Source organism: Sorex araneus, chromosome 7 (genome assembly GCF_027595985.1).
Source record: "Sorex araneus isolate mSorAra2 chromosome 7, mSorAra2.pri, whole genome shotgun sequence".
Taxonomy (NCBI): domain Eukaryota; kingdom Metazoa; phylum Chordata; class Mammalia; order Eulipotyphla; family Soricidae; genus Sorex; species Sorex araneus.
The window spans coordinates 43690737-43709490 of record NC_073308.1 but is presented as its reverse complement, the minus strand read 5'-3'; the positions used below and the strand labels follow the sequence as shown (position 1 = coordinate 43709490).

The following is an 18754-nucleotide window of genomic DNA, read 5'->3' as shown; positions in this document are numbered from 1 at the left end:
CAGGCCATCTTGGGCTAGTGAGGCAGAGGTGCAGGATGGAGGTGGGGGGCTTTGGTGTCAGGGCCCGGAGGTGCTAGCCATGGAGATGCACTGCCCTGGCCCCCTTCCAGAATCCGGAGCCCAGCTGCAGGACTGACCCACAGTGAGCCACCAGCTCCTCAGGGGGTCACCCAGCTGCAGAGTGACACCCTGGCTGAGAGGTCATCTCCTATCGAGGGGGTATCTAGCGATGGAGGAAGAAGGGTGGTGAAACAAGGCCAGAGATCAATATTAGACAAAAACAATAGCCCTTGCCCCAAGATAAGGATGATTTGTTCTCAGCTGCCCTTTTTCCTCCCAAACCTATTAAAAAAATGTTTTCTGGGCCACATCCAGCAGTACACAAGGCTTACTCCTGGCTCCCCACTCAGGGATCACTCCTGGATGGGCTCGGGAGACCATGTGGGATGCCAGGGATCAAACCTGGGGTGGCCATGTGCAAGGCAGGCTCTTTACCTGCTGTGCTCCAGGCTTTTTTAAGTTTGTAGACAAGATGAAGCATATGATGGGACCAGGCCTCAATTTATTTATTTTAATTTAATTAATCTATTTATTTTTGCTTTTTGGGTCACACCCAGCGATGCTCAGGGGTTAGTCCTGGCTCTATGCTCAGGAATTATTCCTGGCAGTGCGTGGGGGACCATATGGGATGCTGGGGATGGAACCCGGGTTGGCCACGTGCAAGGCAAAAAGACCTACTCACTGTACTATCGCTCCGGCCCCCTCAAGGTATTATTTTATTACTCATCCTTGCACCCACTAGCCTGAAGCCAACCTTTCTTTCCTGTTCTTTCCACATAACCCCCTTCTTGTGACTATGCAGACAAGATGACAGCTTAGAGGACACCGTCTGTCATCTTCCAGCCTCCGAGCTTGTGCCAATAAAGCCTGTTCTCTACCCATCACTGTGTCTCTCCCATTTGATTGGCATTCTAGTGGCACAGGAACCGAAAGTTACAGTGGGAAGGAAGAGCCCTGATCGTTTGTGCCTGATATGGGCAATATTTGCTCTAGAAATCTCTAAGATTTTGGGGGAGCCATATCTTGGGCTGACTCCTTCCTCTTCTGGATATGGCTTCTTCCCCTTTCTCTTTAAAGTTAGTGGTCCCTAATCTTCCAGACTGCCCCCAAGTTTGCCTCTGAAGAACCAAACCAATAGTACTATATCCTATACCCACAGAGTACACCTACATCACTGTCGCATATACAAATGACAAAATGCTCTATAATAATATGCCATATGCAACATATACTATCCAGCAGACCTGATAAATATTAGTGATTACTGATTTTTTCCCCCTGACAATAGAAGCCAGAACCCAAATTGGGAAGTATGGTTTATGAGGATCCTGTGTCTTTGGGGAAAGGCAAAGATGAGGATGATTGTTCTTATCTTTGGACTTTCTGGGGAAGGAGAAGTTCAGGACAAACTATTTTGATCTTTAAGCTTTGGGGGCAAGAACAGGTGTCTACTATTGATCTTTGGGCTGGTTTCAGGAAGATTCTAAGTACAGCTCTTTCAGAAAGTACTATGTAACTGAGTTGAGATTTGTTTTTGCACAACTGATGTGATCACGATAAAGCATAAGTCAACTGGGCTGGAAACAAAGTAAATAAGTTAAAGCAATTTTGGGGTGGAGCCATAGTACAGCAGGTAGGGTGCTTGCCTCACACATGATCAAAACGGGGTCAATCCCCAGTACCCCATACTGTTCCCTGAGCACTGCCAGGAATAATTCCTGAGTGCAGAGCCAGGAGTAACCCCTGAGCATCACTGGGTATGGCCCAAAAATAGAACAAAAAGTTAAGGGACTTTTGAACTCCTATTCAAATCCCAGCACCACATCTGGTCCCCTGAGCCCTGCCAGGAGTGATACTTGGGTACAGAGCCAGGAGAGAGTTCTGAGTACTGTTGGGTGTGGCCCAAAAACAAAGAAAAAGTTTAAAAACAAAATGTAAGCCAAATGGTGGAGGGTCTTGGGCACTTTTCTGGTGGCGAGGTAACTGTGTGCATCAAAACCACAACCGTTAACACCACTGTAAGAAAACAAAACATGAACTCGGCATGTGTGGGCATGGTATGGAGCACTGCAAGTAGAGAACAGTATTGTACTATTGTAGCATGTAAAAATAAGAAAGTGTAAACAAGTAAACACAGATCCAAAAAATTCATTTTGTGGAGCATATCAATAGGCTGAGACTGTCTTTGACTTCCCCAAGATTGGAAACTGACCAGCTGACCCACTGACCAACTAAATTTAAAAAATCTGGGGCTGGAGCAATAGCACAGCGGGTAGGGCATTTGCAGTGCACGCAAATGTTCAATTCCCAGCATCCCATATGGTCCCCTGAGCACCGCCAGGAGTAATTGCTGAGTGCAAAGCCAGGAATAACCCCTGTGCATAGCCAGGTGTGACCCAAAAAGCAATAAATAAATAAATAAATAAAAATAAAAAATAAAAAAAAATCTGTGTGGTTGCAGCATAATGACCAGATAAAGCTGACCTGTGAAGGCCCCGTCTCTAACTGCGCATTGCCACTGCTTAAGTGAATGGAGGGGCCACAGAGAAAAAGGAAATGGCAACAGTAAAAAGACTTATACATGTGCAGTTATCAAAATTTAATTAGAAACCAGACATACAAGGATCCTGAGATGTTTCTGGCAGCATTTACCTGTCTTGCATTTCTCAGGGGTAATAAGGGTTAGAAGCTCTGAGTTAAGGGATGACTAACCCCAGAGACCCCTCCCCCTGTACCACCACCCCAAGCTCTTCCTGTCCAGCTATCCACCTCCCAGCCCACTGTCTCTCTCAGTCACTCAGGATGGTGGCCACCTGTGAGATGGGCTTGACCACAGAGGCCTGCAGGCAGGCTGGCAGCTCTGGCAGGGTTGTCTGGGACCCGCCTGTGGAAACAGGAGTTATATTGGAACTGGATCTTGCCACTGAACTGCCAGCCCACCCGGAAGTAACTGGCCCAGACTCCCAGACACCCCAGCTAAGGCTCTATCTTGAATGAGCGATGCCTCTGCGGAAGAAACCAAATAAGGGCACAAATTAAGCTGACTGAGCATGTGCCAACCTGGAGGCCATCACGCATAAACTCGCTGCCGGCAGACCGCAGGGCAGAGGGGCTCACCCCTGCACTCCCTCACCCTGTTGCTCTCTGCAGAGCACCCCTTTCCCCATCAGGTCTCTCGCTTTGCTAATCCGTAGGCCTCCTTGAATAGGCCTTTGGTGGAGGCTCTCACAGTGCCTGCCTCTGGACTGAAGGGACCCCCCACGAGAGCAACTGACCACACCAGAGACCACACACCCCGGCCTCTGGCCACGGGGAGTTGTGTGGGTTTTGAGAACCTGTGTAACAGGGATCATCAATGAATGAATACCCCTGCTGCTCCCGGCCTGGAGACACGCTTCGAGCAGCCCCGGTTGCTTCATTGCCAGAGGGGGAGCTTTGTGTACACTCGTGGGGGCTCCTCAGTAAGTTTATGCTCTGTCTGGGAGCAGGTGGTGCTTCTGTGCAACAGAAAGGCACATTCCCTTCTGGGAGAGTAGCTGCGGCAGAGACAGCAGCAAGATTCCTCCACAGAAACAACAAATAACCTAACCTGAAAGGCCAACTTCAGTTGGATCCCTCGAGTGGCTGGCTCTGTGGCCGCGAGGACTGTCCGGCCTGCCTTCACCCACTCCCCGCACGCTCAACAGCCGCCCTGGGTGTGCTCGGCCTCACTGACTCTACACCTGTGACGCAGCCGCTAGTAAGACGGGGGCCACTGAACTTGACCCTCTCACAGCCTGTGTGTCGCCTCACAAAGGCCACGGCCTGCACTGTCCCCTCAGTGTGGAATGCACTTTCCCCGAATGCCACCCCTCTCTGTACAGGGCAGTGACCAGGATCTCAGCAACTGCCCTCCTAGGTGCAGGAGGCAGGGACTCAAGCCCCAGAGGGCCGTGCACACTGCCGGGTCCCAGGGGTCCTCTGCCTGCCCTCTTCACCTTACAGAAGAGAAGCAAGACGTCCAGGCTTCCAAAGCCAGAACTAGTTGGTGGCTGAGAATTGGGCCCTGGTTTCTTCCTAATCAGAACCAGTCCGATTGCCCAAGTGACTTGGGATTCTTTTTCTCCCCCTTTGATGTTAGTGGAACTGTAGTTCTCTTAGGAACCATAGGTTGCTTTTCCGGATTCTGCATATCCAGGATATAGTCAAGGGACATGGAAGTTTGGGCATCTCCTCATGAGGACCTGAGCTGCCAATCTGAAGTATTTCTTTGCTGGACTTTGTCAACTGAGCTCTTTACATGTACCACACAGGTCGCTTTACATTTGAAGCAGATGTAAGGAAACTCAGCAGCTCCCTTAAGAAACCAAGTCTGCTGCTCAAGAGATTCCTAAGACACAGGCCCCCCCAACCATCAGCAGCTCCCTCAGATTCAGGCTGAAGCACTCAGACTCCCTGACAGCTCAGGACAGTAACCAGGGAACAGGCTCACTTCCTTGGGATGTGATTCCTAGAACCCACCTGTGTGTACCTGCACGGGGCTGGTTGCCAGCTGCCCCCACCTAGAGTTGGAGATGGTCTCTAGCGTGTCACCAGCCTGCATTTCACGGCCTCCCAGCCTGTCTCCCCTGCAGCATGTGGCAGATACCAGGTACGGAATGGGTGTGGGCTAAACATCAGGGCATTGCACAGGCAGAAGAAATGGGGTGGTTTAAAGAAAAAGGCTACGGGGGATACACAGAACCCAGACCACTCACAGAGCATGACCATGGGACAGCCATCAATCCGGGGCAGCTTTCCCAACCAAGGGCTCAAGTCTTAGGGCGAGGGGCCACTGGGGGCAGGGCCATGGGCTAGTGGGGGTGGGCTAGTGGGGGTGGGCAAGAGAAACTCGATGACCTAAGAGGCAAGGACGAGCGCTTGGGTTCTCTTTTTTTTTCTTTTAATAATTTACCAGATAAAAAAGAAAAAAAAATAGTGATTGTTTCTCTTCACCCCCAACGTTTCAGTTTTCCAAGGTGGGCTGGAGGGAAATCTGTGGCAGAGCAGCCTGTGGTCCGGGCTCGGGGCGGGATCTTCCTCTGCTCTGCACCCCAGCAGGAGTGACGGGCAACTGCAGCGGCAGTGTGGTGTGGCTGGCATTGTTCAGACCTGCTCCCGCCCGCCCCCCACGCATCCTCCCCGACCCATGAGAGGCAGGAGGAGGCGCTCAGGGGCCCGCAGGAGGCAGGGACGGGTGCGAGGCAGGGCGGGGAAGCTGGCGGCGGGCACGGCGGGAGGCCGGCCCGTCTTCTGCTCTATTGCACAGCCAGTCTCAGAGCCCCCCTCCACCCCACACCCCCAGACCTTGCCCAGAGCAGTGGGCGCCTCGGAAAAATGCTTCTGACATCCAAAGAACCTGTGACATGCCAGTTTCGAGCCGGGGAGGTGTGCTGTTGTGTGGCTTGTTCAGAGACATGTACGTAAGTATACTGAAAGTATTCCACGATGGGGCTTGGCAAAAGGTTATGCCTGTTTTTTAAACAGCCTAAGAAATTGGGATTCTTGTGCTCTGCGGTCACTTGGGCTTCTCTCCTCAAGTTCTACACCCCCTTCTCCGTCAGCAGGTCTTCTGCATCAGATGGGAGAGGCCACGGCAGCCACCAACCACATGCTCCCTCCAGCTGTGATGACTGAGCCACTCGGGGAGGGGACCGACCCCCTTTCCCGAATAGCTGGAGAACTGGGCGAACCAGCCAAGAGACGAATCTTTCACACTATGCTTCTCCATCAGTGGCAGCTGTGTGATTCCCATTCTTCTTATCACCAATGACAACGGAGAAGAACTGGAACGACGGGTCGAACTGACTTTATCGACAGAAAGGAAATTCCTCTGAAATAACGGTTGGGGGCAGGGCAGAAGACTGATTCTGATTTGGCAAAGCTGCAAATCTTTCACCTTCATTGGCTGGGACAAAGCTGGTGGGTGAAGACAAACCTAACTGAGCCAATGGCAAGAACTGCAGGCTATGAGAGACGACGGGTCAACACACGGAACTGTATAAATTGTGGCACTATAAAGATGAGAAGGCAGGTCCGGGAGACCAGCTGGGCGCGAGCCTCTGCAGCGGGTTTCCAGGAGGTACTTCTGTCCTGTGGGAAGTGGCAGTACCCAGGTAAATCGAGTGCTTCTCCTCCCTCCTCGTCCCACCAATTGTTGAGTTTCTCATTTAAATAACTATGTACACGAACACAAGCCTGGTCTCTCTCACACGATGGTCCTCCCCTTGAGGGTCCTACAATGGCTTTAGAGAGTGGGTTCCAATTGCCTTTTTGGAGATTTACTGCTTGGGACCGAACCTGAAAAGAGAAGAAATGACCGAGTGTTACACCAGGAAGATCTTTCGAGTCAAAGTACCCCTGTGAGTGGGGGGAGCGAGTCTCAACATCAATAATGAGCCCTAATTCCCGCCAGGGCTACGGAAGCCCCGAGTCCTGGGGAATGTGCCTGGCACTCTGGCTCCGGAGGGGCCCAGGCCACGCAGCAACGCTGCCAACAGCTGCATACCTCCCTCCGATAAGGATAACTTCTCCAGTTCAGCTTCGAGTTCAGCATCCGAGACCCTAGGGCTAGGCACACTGTTGGTAGGAAACGTCTCGTGGGGGCTGTCAGATAGATCCAAAGGTTCTTTGGTGGTATCTTGGAGCAGGATGTCCAACTCCTTCTCCAGTTCCTCGCTGTCAAAATCTGAAAGAAACGACTCAAGTCTGAGGAGGAAATGGACTGACGGGTCAGGACTGGGGCTAGCAGAACCCACCTCAGCTCCAGGGGCCAGGGCGACAGTACAGCGGCGAGGGCATGTCCCTTACGCGAGGCCAACCCAGGTTTGACCCCCAGCACCCCATGGGGTCCCTGAGTGAAGAGCCAGCTGTAGTAAGCCCTGAGCGCTGCTGGGTGTGGTCCAAAATAGAACCCACTTCAGCTTCACAAATGCTACCCCACCTCATTGCAGGTTTCAAACCAAGAAGTGTGCTGGGAGGCAGTGGGAACCTTCCAGGAATTCTTCCCAGCACGGGGTTCGGTTACTAGCAGGCTTACTTGGCTAAGCTCAAACAGGAAGTGATAGTGCTTCCCCCAGTCCCAGAAGTCCCTTCCCGACTCAGGAGCCTGAGCCGTCCGACTGAGCCCTGCGTGGCGGTAAGGACAGTGGCTCTGGCGACAGCGGTGTGTAAGCGGGCAGGGGGGCGCCTCCCCAGCCTGCGCCGGAGCCCCCCCAGTCCAAAAAAGCAGATTCGTCTCAGAAAGGAGAACTGCTGGCCACTCACCCAAGCCATTGGAGACCCCACCAGCCAGGGTCTGGGATACTTCATCCTGAGTGTCACAGAGCTGTCAGGGAAAAGCACAAGACACTGGGCTCTGAGAGGGTCAACGAGGACTCATGTCGCTGGCCTCCGGCTCAGCGCCACACAGAAATGCTGCCCCGCTGGAGAGTCAGAGCCACCCCTCGGGTCTGTGGGGGAAGGAGTCGGGCTGGGGAAAGCGGGTCCCAGCCTCAGCTGCTGCCACTGCCTCCCCCGGCCCCGTGCAGGTACCTCTTGGATCTGATCCACAAGGCTCTCGGCCTTCTCCACTGTGACATCCTTCATGGAGAGTTTCAGCGCTCCGACCCCAGCCTGGTAGGCGTTGAAAACCTAGGGCGAGCAACATCAACAGGGACCATGAAGAACACGTGGCAAAAGACGGACCCCACCTTAGTGGCAGCTCGTGGGCATTTCCTACCACCCGCAGTCTGCCCCACCGAGGCCGAAACTTCCCCAAACCAGAAGCAAAACCCCCAACCCAGGGCTGAGAGAGCCCAGAGCCCCTCCCGCAGCACGGCCACGGCAGAGGGCGGAGCGGCGCGGCCGGCAGTGGCTACCATCTGATCTGTCTGCGAGGCATAGATCCGGTCCAAGATGCCTTGAACGGTGTCCAGCTTGGCGTGCAGGGCCTCAATGCGCTTCTCGGTCCGCTGCTTGGCCTTGAGAGACCTCAGCGCCTAGGAGACACGGCGACTCGGTCAGGATCAAGGGAGAAAGTCTTTCCGGAGGACAAGACCATCCCCGGACTACTTTCTTCTCGTGGGTAAGCCCAGGCCATAAGCATCAGTGCACTGTGCCTGAGAGCCCCAAGAAAGTGCTCTCAGGAGTCTGGGCACCCCTTCCTGCCAGCCACGGGCCGGGGGAGGAGAAGACTCACCAGCTGCTTCTTTCCGGCTCGGCATGCCCGGCGGGCTTCTTCTTTATACCTGTGAGACAAAGGGACAGAGCAAGATGAGTGTACTTGGGGGGGGGGGGGCAGGGTCCCTACGGACAGCACTTCCCTCAGGCACTTTCCCAACTGAGATCAAAGTCATTTCACCCCATGACAAAAAAAGTGACGCCAGCCATCACTGCCTAACTCCTGCAGAGAAAGCACGGCCTGGGCACCCTTAGAGCAGAGTGCCGCTAAGGGGCAGGGGACCCCTGCATACGGAGTCACCTCACACGTCTCCCAACAAGGCTGCGTCTCTACCACAGTCTGATGGAGTGAACTGGCGTATCCTAACTCAGTATCTCACATCCCAGGTTCCTGTGCCTTTGGAGGGGAAGCACTGAAGAGTCACCCGAGGGAAAAGCAGAAGTCGCTGTGAAAGACGCCAGGAAGGCTCATGCCTGGATCCTCAAGTCCTTTGACAAGGTCCAGGTGGATAAATGCTGGCTAAACGAGTGCTGGCATAGGAAAGCATACCAATCCATTTTCTTCTCCTTTGGGATACTCCACACTTTCCACATGCAGTTAATACTTTGGTAATTAGCAAAAATACCGCTTCCTCCACCTTTTAAGGGTCCACAGACACCGATGATGCCTTGGGGGTGCTCAGGGCTCACGAGGGTGGGGCATGCAGCGTGGGGGCCTCCTTACCTCTCTGCTTCCTGGGACAAGGATTCCACTTTGCGCGAGAGCAACTGTTCGCTCTGCATCAGCTGGTACACCCCAACGTCTACGTCGTTGACAGGGGATACCTTGGCATGTGGCCCCCGGGCAAACTTCACGATCTAGGAATGGGGACAAATCACGGCTGTCTGTGCCACAAAATTAAGCCCTCCCCGGGCACAGGTGCTGCCGGGCATGTTAGTAGCTGACACCCACGCCACGAGGAAGGCAACGGATGAGCAAGGCGCCTGCCATACCTTCTCCCCGTTCTGCTCGAGGACTGTGACTCTCTTCTCCTTCTGCAGCTGCAGCAGCACCAGGTAAAAGGTCCTCTCGTCCGGGCACGAGCTCATGCAGAGGCTGCTCAGCTCCGACAGGGCCACCACGGGGTGGGATGAGAGAGGGGAGTTCTGATACAGGCGATACACCTCCTCCGCCTTCTCCTGCGGGCGGGGGACAGGTGCTTTCAGACGGCACGGGCAAGAGCAGGACGCGCCAGCCCCGACCTCCCTGAGCAGCGTCAGGAAAGAAGAACGTGCGTTTCCCCAAGCTTGGAGAGAAGCTCGGTGAACACGGACGCAGTGAGGAGCCTGTGCTTTCACTCCCACCCGGGCCTTCACGTTCCCGCACCTCCCCAGGGAAGATGAGGCAGTGTTGTACGGGAAGTGGGCCGATGAGGGGTCGGGCCTGGTTTTCACTCTGACCCACGCAACCCTTGACCTCAGGGCTCCTGGTCCTCATTACCCCTCTCACAACCGGAGGAGGGTGGGCGACTCGACACCTGTTTCTGGTCTCCCCATTGTTCTGCCACCTGGCTACACTGCAGACAGGAGCATGGCTCAGTCCAGAGTCTCAGGAGAAAAGTGTGTGCAGCATAGCGGGGAGAGGGCCGACCGCTGTGAGACAGTCTGAGAGAGGGAAGTGCCAGGAGCAACACACCCCGGTGGGCTGATACCTGCAAGTTCCTCTCACTCTCTGCAACGGGAGTATTAGGAAACTATGGGCAAGGACGGCCAGGAGCTCAGAGGTCGCTCAGAGAACAGTGCCACTAGCATTCTGGTGTTTTTGAGCCACACCTGTTGTGGTGCTCAGGTACTACCTTGGCACTTTGCAGGGGGGGGGTCAAATGACAGTGCTCAGGGGTCAGGCAGTACCAGGGAGTCATCCTGAGCCTCCTGCAGGAAAGCAGGCAATGCAGGCCCTTGAGCCATCTCCCAGGCTCATGGGCAAAAGTCAGGAGGGCAAGTTACAAGGCTGAGTGGAAAGATGTCTCTGATGATGAACAGCGGCACAGTACAAGTCACTGTGATGCTTATGGGTGCAGAGGGGAAGCGGGGGCAGCAGGAGCACGTCCGTGACTGTCTGCGATGCGGGATGTCTTCCATGTGGTCCTTCACTCTGCAGACTGCAGTAGTCCCCGAAGGGAAATGACAGGGCTGGACTGAGAGAGCTGGAGCTGACGACAGGCAAAGGACGGATTGCAGGAGTTATGCGGAGAAGCAATGAGACCATTTGTGCAAGAGATCGTGAGAGAACCAACTGGGCAATGTTGAAAGGACAGAGAAGGCTGGAATCAGCAGAATTCAGAAGATAAAACCTGCAGTTTATGGTCACTGGCTTTGGGATGACCAAGGAGAAAGGTGTCCTGGATGACTCCTGGGTTATAAGGAATTGGGTGGGTATAATGCTATTCATTTAATAGCAGGATACATAAGATTTTTGTTGTTTTGTTTTGAGGTCACACTTGGCAGTGCTCAGGAATCACTCCTGGCCATGTGTGCGAGTCCAAATAGGATGCTGGGGATCAAACCCAGGCCAGCCGCATGCAAGGCAAATGCCTTATCTGCTGTACTATTGCTCCAGCCCAAAGAGACTAAGACAAGATATTACATGTTAGATACGCTCTAGACGCCTCAGCACATCTCAAAAGATACAGAGGGTGAGCAATTGGATATACAAACCTGGAGCTCGGAGGAGCCGATGAGGCAGCAGATACAACTCTGAAAACCTTAGCATACAGATGGTAACTAAAATCACAAGTGTGAGTGAGTCACCCAAGAAACAAAGTAATAAGCTAAAGGAAAGCCGATGTGTGAGAGATGAGTGACACCACAAAAGGGATGGTCCATGTGCCAAAGGTAGTGGCTAACCGAATCAAATTAATCTTACCTAATGTGAGATTAAAGAATTCTTGACATTAGCCTGTCAGATAATAAAACTATATACATGGTTGAATACGACGGTAATAAGAACAGCATGGCACTCACACAAGTAGATTAATGATGATGTCAGGACAACTGAAACTGGGGGAAACTTTTTCTCACTGCATATATAAAAGTAAATACCAAATACTGAAAGTTTATTTTATGGTCAAAGAGACACTACAGTAGGGAAAGTGTTTGCCTTACATGTGGCTGACCCAGGTTCAATCCCAGACACCCACTAAGTCCTCTGAACACTGCCAGGAGTAATCCCTGAGCGCAGAGACAGGAATAAGCTCTGAGCACTGCTGGGTGTGGTCCAAAGGCCAAAAGGAAAAAACAAAACAAAACAAAACAATTACCTGTGCAAGAAGCAGAGAATGCCTTCCTAAGTAAGATTAGAAATTTCAAAAGAAAATTTAAGAGCTGTGTATAAAAACATCTATACAGTAAAAATAAAAATCATACCAAATATATGTGTCTATTTCTAATATAGGAAGAATTACAAACCAACATAGAAGATAATCCAATATAATAGTTAAGACAAAGGGCATACTATCAATTCACAGTAGGGCCACATAAATGCCTGTTGGTAGGCTGAAAGATTTTCAACTCATTGTCATTTTTCTCATCAAACTGGGATAGTTTCAAAGACTGACGTCGGGGCTGGAGGGATAGCACAGCGGGTAGGGCGTTTTCCTTGCATGCGGCCGACCCGGGTTCGAATCCCAGCATCCCATATGGTCCCCTGAGCACCGCCAGGAGTAATTCCTGAGTGCAGAGCCAGGAATAACCCCTGGGCATCGCCAGGTGTGACCCAAAAAAAAGCAAAAAAAAAAAAAAAAAAAGACTGACATCAGGGGCCAGACGGATAGTCAAGCGGAGCTTGCCTTGTATATAGCTAGCCGGTTCAATCCCCAGCACCCCATATGGTCCCCTGAGCCCACTAGAAGTAACCCCTGAACAGCAAAGAGCAAGGAGTAAATCCTGAGTGAGCACTGCTGGCTATTAACCAAAAAAAAAAAAAAAAAAAAAAAAGATGGATATTATCCAGTGCAGCTAAGTGGATACTTCAATAAATTCTTTAATGAAAGTATAAATCAGCACAAAGTTTTCAAAAGTAACTCAGCAATTTCTGTTAACGCTTAAATGTACGTTTGCATGTCCAAAAATCATCCCATAGAAAAAGAAATAGTACATAGATGAATGCCCAACACAGCTATCAATGTAGCATATATTTTTGTTCTGTCATAAAAACTGGAATGCTCAAGATTGCAAAACCACGGGAATGCGGTAGAGGAGGAGTGAGTCACTCTGACAGTGCGCTGAGGGCTTGCACTTGGGCGGTGAGTGCAATGAAGCTATGCACACACAGACACTGTACTCCCAGTTTAAAATTATTATAAACGAATGACAACTTAAAAAAATTTTATTACAAGAACAGAAATTAGAATGACTTAAATGTCTACTTGTGAGGCAACTACTGACAAGTTGTGGCCTATGTACAGACCAATCAGAAGGCAACCAATCAAAATAATGAAGTATCAGATGCAACTAATCAAAATAATGAAGTAGATTTATACTGCGTGGGGTTCTGGAGGGATGGTCATCAAGATGGGGAAGTGGGGGGAGAGGGGAAGTTACAGACCAAGTAAGTACTTTCACTTAATTAATTTATCAGGTATTTATTGACTGTCTACTAGGCTTCTGGCACTATTCCAAAGCCTCTGGAAAAGTCTTCTCTTCAAGTCAGGTGGACAAAAATAAACAAGGAAGTAAGATGGTCAGGAGTATTAACTTACTTTGAACAAAACAAAACAGAAAGTAATATGATAGAGTGAACCGGAGCCAGTATAAACATGTCTGCAAACACAAGAACACACATGTGAATGGGAAGGAAAACACTCATGAAGAGGTGAAAATGGATGATTAGAGAGAAATTCCATTCTTTGTATGATTTTTAAAAATAGCACAAATCATGGCAACTTTTAACTTTTTTTTTTTTTGGATTTTTCCAAATATTGTGAAAAGTTACCCACTGCTCTATATCAAGACCTGGAAAAATTAATTTGCCTCTGAAACAGACTTCCTTCATATTACCAACACGTTCTGACAGGACCATTTAGTTTCATGCAGGAATCAAATGCCCAACTAGTAGAAGACAGTACAGTCTCCTGTATGAGAAAGCAGATGTCACTGGACGAGTGAGCTTTGCACTGGATGATGCAAGCTGGGTATAGATTTAACACTACTCTGCCCTGGAGAGCTAGATCATTTTTAACTTTTATTTAATTACTGTTAAGTATTGGGCCCGCTCCTGGTAGTGCTTTGGGGCCCAAGCAATATACTGGAAAGAGTGGGGGGACCAAGCCTAGGGTCTCGCTTGCAGGGCATCTACTCTGCCACGCGAGCCACAGCCCTAGCCCAGAGCTAGGTTTATTTTTCTATCCCAATAGAATTAGACTACGCTGATGTCAGAAACTATTATTGATGAGGCTGGAGTGAGAGTACAGAAGTAGGGCACTTGCCTTGCATGCGGCCAACCTGGGTTCAATCCCTGATATCCTATATAGTCCCCTGTGAACTGGAAGGAGTAAATCCTGAGTGTCGAGACAGGAGAAACCCCTGGGCATCAGTCAGGTTTCCCAGCCCCACCACCCCTGCCCCCAAACAAAACAAAACAAAAGACACTGAGCTATTGTTGGTTCTTGGAAGAACTATGTCATTTCACAGCCATCCCCAAGCCTACCTGTGCTCTCAAAGGACAGACGAGAAGCATCTGAAGGGAGGAGGCAAGTGATCTGCTTCCTCTGCTCCAGGCTGCAGCACACAGGAGGTGAAAGACTCTAGAGAGGAGTGGGCCTGGCCCGGAACCACTAAAGCCTGCAGTCTCTTAAGACCGAGGCTGAGGGGCTGGAGCGATAGCACAGCGGGTAGGGCGTTTGCCTTGCACGTGGCTGACCCGGGTTCGGTCCCCAGCATCCCATATGGTTCCCTGAGCACTGCCAGGAGTAATTCCTGAGTGCAGAGCCAGGAGTAACCCCTGTGCATTGCCAGGTGTGACCCAAAAAGCAAAAAGCAAAAAAAAAAAAAAAAAAAAAAGACCGAGGCTGAGCCTGGGTGAGTCAGAGGGTGGCGGACACAGAGGAATGGGGCGTTTCCGAGGGAAATGCATGCTGCTTGGCGAGGGCAGGAGGAGAGAATACAGAGGGTGAGGTGCATGTGCTGCCTGTGGCCAACTGGGGTTCAATCCCTGGTACCCCATGGTTCCTGATCCCCCAACCTGACTGGGTGCTGCCTTGGAGGACCCTGGGTATCCCTCTAGACCGCTCTGAGCAGCTCCACCACATCTCTGGGCCCTCAGCTCGAAACGTTCAGCCCAGATGGCTCCCCTGAGCACTGCTCAGGAGGACCTCCAAAACAACAGCAGCAAAAATTACTGGGGTCTTCTGTTGTGTTACTGGGAGGGAGAAGAAGAGCTGATGGATTTTGGAGCCCTCCTTAGTCCGAGACAGAGAATGACGGGGCAAGGGAACACAGAAGCATGAGTTGGCATAGAAATGGGGATCCCGAGCTGCTTCCAGCAGTCGGGTTTGATGAGTGAGTTTCAGAAATAACTACTGTCTGCAGTCTCTCTAATCGGCATTTGGTCAAGTTTGTGCACAGATCATGTGCATGTGTGTGCACACACGTACACATACACACACACTTGAAGGTTGCTATAACCCTGTCCCCCCAACAAACACATACACATTTGAAGACTGCAATACCCTTAGTACCCCTGCATACACACACACACACACACACACACACACACACACACACACACACACACACACACACACACTTTTTGGTTGCTATAACCAGTTAACAAACATATACAGAAGCTCAAGGCTGCTATAGCCCCCCCCCCAACATACACACACACACACACACACACACACACATACCACCACCACACCACACGTGCGCACACACACACACACACACACACACACTCTTCAAGGTTGCTGTAACCTCATAGTAACAGTAATTTTGGTGGAATGGTGGGGTTGAAGAAAGGTCTGTACAGGAATTAAGAGCATGTGGTTAGGGGCTGGAGCGATAGCACAGCGGGTAGGGTGTTTGCCTTGTATGCGGCCACCTGGGTTCGATTCCCAGCATCCCATATGGTCCTATGGGAGCATATGGGATGCTCCCAGAGCACTGCCAGGAGTAATTCCTGAGTGCAGAGCCAGGAGTAACCCCTTGTGCATCACTGGGTGTGACCCAAAAAGCAAAAAAATAAAAGAAAGGTTACAACCAAGCATAGTGAGAAGAGAAAGGTCAACAACAAGGGCCCAGGGCCCTGAGAGGATCCTCTGTGAGTGGCTGAAGAAGAGCTCTGAAAGAGAGGGCGATGAAGTGCTCAATCAAGAGGCTACTTGACAGGACAAGGAGACAAGCAGGCAACGGGCAGAGTCAGGAGCACATACGGAACAGAGGAAGAACTGTCACACCCTGGGCTGCGGGATCGGGGGGATCAGTGGAGGTGACAGCAGAGGTGGAAGGCCAGAACACCGACAGCGCTGGCTCAGCCCAGAGTGCTCTCCATGGGCGTGTGCAGGGTGCAGAGTCGGGAAACGGAACACAGCTGTGAGGATACGCAGTGGCTTAGGACCTTCCGGCCACCGGGGACCATGGAAGGGCCCAGTCTTGGTAACAAGGCAATTTTCTCCACAGTAAGGAGATTGAAACTAGATTTGCCGGTTTGGGGAAGGGTGAAGTTCAGAATCTCAGAAACTCTGGGAAATTCTTGTTAATAAACAAGAGAAGGCAGCACATTTTCCAGACGTTGACTTTTCACCGAAACCCCCACCAATACGGAAAATTACATTTCAGGGTAACACACACGGTTATTTACGGTAAGTCTAACAACAGCCATATAATGCTACAAGGCACAGGGCGAGGAAGGGCAGACAAATGCAGTGATCTACGGGGGCTGGCTCTACGGACACACCCCTAGGCCTGGAGTGTTCTGTTACCGCCCCAGCTCCCAGCCAGGCCCCTTCCTCTGAGCACCCACCTTCAGCAGCTCCACGGCCACGAGCACCTCCTCGGCAGGAACCTTATTATCACCCAGCATGTTGGAAAGAGTCCATTTGAGGGGTTTCAGCAGGAAGACACCGACCCCCCAGGAGATCCAGCTGCTGTCTACACTGGCCATGAAGTCTGACTCCCGCTGCAGCTCCCCTCGGCTGCAGGCAAAGGGAAAAAGGGCATGAAGTAGGCTTATCAAAGTCCTGACCTAAACCCATCTCCCTCCTTGCCCCACTGACCCCAATGAGGGAGTTTATCACGGTCATCAGAAGCATCATTTGATCTGGGTCTCTGATCATAGTAGCTACTGTGAGCTGCAATCTTTATGCTCCAGCTCGAACCCTCACAACTCCAAAAGGCAGAGCGCTATGGGGAGTTTAGCGACTGAGAAAATAAGGCAAAAGGCCAAATCTAAACTGTAAACATCTGGGCTCAAAGGGCATGTTCTCTGCTAAGATTATAAAGGCACACGACACTGCAGATCTATGCTGAGATCTCCTACGTAGGGACATGATTGGTACCATGAACATCCCATCTCAGGTGGGACAAACTGAGACTTGAGGACACCCCAGGATTTATCTAGGTCACATGATTTGGCAAGTGGCAGAGCCATGATTTAAGCTCATGTCAAAGTTTATGAGCTACCCTGCTGCTTCCGGGAACAAATGTCATCCTCAGAAACTCTGCAGTTTGCCAGGCAGCATCAGCAGAGAGGGAGCAGTCAGGAGACGAGAAATCAAGGTGCTCAAGCTCTCCCATCAGGGGGTGAAGGGAGAGCTGGTGCAGTAAGGGACCATCCCTGCCCCAACGATTTCCTCAACCAGTACCTCTTGGAACTACAACTTTCTCCACAGTACTATGAGTCTTAGAAAAGAGAAATTTCAGAACAGGGTCTTCACAGCCAAGGCGGCCAGAGGAAAGTTTTCCTGGGGGGGCGGGGGGGAACAGGAGACCTCTTGATCGGGGAACTGCACGCTGCCAGCTGGCTACCTCCTTCCCGTCCCCAGCCAGGCTGCCTTCCCTGGGATACATGCAACATCCAGGCAGCGGGGCTGGGGGACCATGTGCACGACCAGGGCTCCGCGGGCTGCCCAAACCCCAGACAGGGGCTTTTCCTCTCTGAGACTCACTTTCTCCTTCCACCTGGGGCACCTAACTCTATCACTGCACCTCCCCCCGCCCCCCCCCCCCCGGTTTGGGGAGTGGCTGGGCAAGTGCAAACACTGCCACCAGGGAAGGCTGCGTGTCTGAGGCACTCCCACCTCCGGGGCCCCCAAAGCGGAACCTGTCACACACACACACACAGCACCTGGGCACCTTCTGGGGCACCAGCTAGGCGGTGAAGACCTCCCCTCCGCTCCGGTGCCAAAGGCAGTCTCGGGGAGGACCCACAGCGGCCCCCTCCCCCATGCCTCCTGCTCATAGCCCTGAGCCCCCTTTTCTCTCCGGGAAATCCATCACCCGGACCTGTCACGTCATGCACGGGGGTCCTTCAAATTGGGAAGCCCCCGGACCACTCCCCCGCCCCTGCAAACTAAGTGGCTAGCAGGACTCCCGTCCCGACAAATCACTGTCGCCTCTGCCCGGCCGCCGGTGACCACCGTCTGGATCTCCGCAGATCGGACGCCCCCACCGCCCACCCCACCCCCGCCGCCCCCCATGCCGGGTCCCAAACAGCCCTACCCTACGGCGACAGGCCGACAGAAAGCCGCACGCGGCGGCTGGGGTAGGCCCGGCCGCCGGCCCCCGCGGGGGCGTCCCCGAGCCCCCCGCGCCCGCCCCCCAGCCCGCCCGCGCGCGCGGCCCGGGCCCGCCCTCACCGCAGCAGGTCCTGCAGCACGGTGGCCAGCCCCAGCGGGACGCTGCCCTTGCGCTGGAAGGCCTCCTGCAAGTCCCGCAGACGCAGGCGCACCACCCCCTGGCGGCGGCTGTGGCTCAGCACCAGCGGCGCCCAGAAGCCCATCTTGCTGTCCCAGTCGGTGCTGTTCACCTCGCGGCTCCGTTTGAAGGCGGAGAACAGGAAGGACATGCGCTCCTCATCGTCCTCCCACTCGGGGGGCAGCAAGCCCGCGGGGTCTCCCCCGGCCGGGGCCTCGGCCTCCCGCTCCGGGGCCCACATCGGAACCCCAGCCCCGCCAAGGCTCCCAACGCCAGCCCAGCCCTGCGCCCCCTTCCGCCCGAGCTCCCTCCCGGCTTCCGTTCCCGAACCCCCGCCTCCTCCTCGCTCGCCGACGTCACCGCCGCTGCGGCGTGAGATAAGTGCTCGGCGGCGCCACTGCGCACGCGCGCCGCCCTCCGCCCGGCGCCCCGCGGGAGCGGCCCGACCAGCTGATTTCGGCGGAGGGACTCAGAGCGCCTGCGCCGGCCGCTCTTTCTCCCCCCCCCCCGCCCCCCCCCCGCATTCTTTGTGCGCGGAGCTGGGGCTCGCTCCGCGCGGCCGGCCGCGGGGTCGCGCCGCGCCGCTCCGCGATCATAGAGTCTGGGCTCGTCACGTAGAGAG

At 52.9% G+C, this 18754-nt stretch overlaps 1 protein-coding gene across 3 annotated transcripts; it reads right to left on the bottom strand.

Annotated features, from left to right (window-relative positions):
• Positions 1-4921: 4921 nt before the first annotated feature.
• On the bottom strand, positions 4922-18452 carry CHMP7 (charged multivesicular body protein 7). Of its 3 annotated transcripts, none has more exons than XR_008631084.1 (11): positions 18075-18452; positions 16241-16412; positions 9232-9417; positions 8963-9096; positions 8258-8306; positions 7938-8057; positions 7612-7710; positions 7345-7405; positions 6587-6766; positions 6265-6378; positions 4922-6171 (listed from the first exon to the last, which is right to left on the bottom strand). XR_008631084.1 is itself a non-coding variant. In XM_055144761.1 (10 exons), exons 1-10 carry the CDS (start codon positions 18371-18373, stop codon positions 6326-6328), a joined length of 1353 nt encoding a protein of 450 aa, XP_055000736.1. In that variant the 5' UTR covers positions 18374-18452; the 3' UTR covers positions 4931-6325. The 3 variants fall into 3 exon arrangements, 1 of the variants encoding a protein (XP_055000736.1); XR_008631083.1 differs by having other exon boundaries at positions 4923-6171; positions 6271-6378; XM_055144761.1 differs by having other exon boundaries at positions 4931-6378.
• Positions 18453-18754: the final 302 nt, after the last annotated feature.

Bases quoted from the DNA above. Each gene is read 5' to 3' on its own strand.
- CHMP7 (XM_055144761.1), bottom strand. From the start codon at position 18,373: ATGTGGGCCCCGGAGCGGGAGGCCGAGGCCCCGGCCGGGGGAGACCCC. The intron at 9,097-9,231 runs GTATGGCAGGCG...CCCCATTCCTAG, and splicing joins TCGAGCAGAACGGGGAGAAG to ATCGTGAAGTTTGCCCGGGG. The intron at 8,307-8,962 runs GTAAGGAGGCCC...TTTGTCTCACAG, and splicing joins TTGTCCCAGGAAGCAGAGAG to GTATAAAGAAGAAGCCCGCC.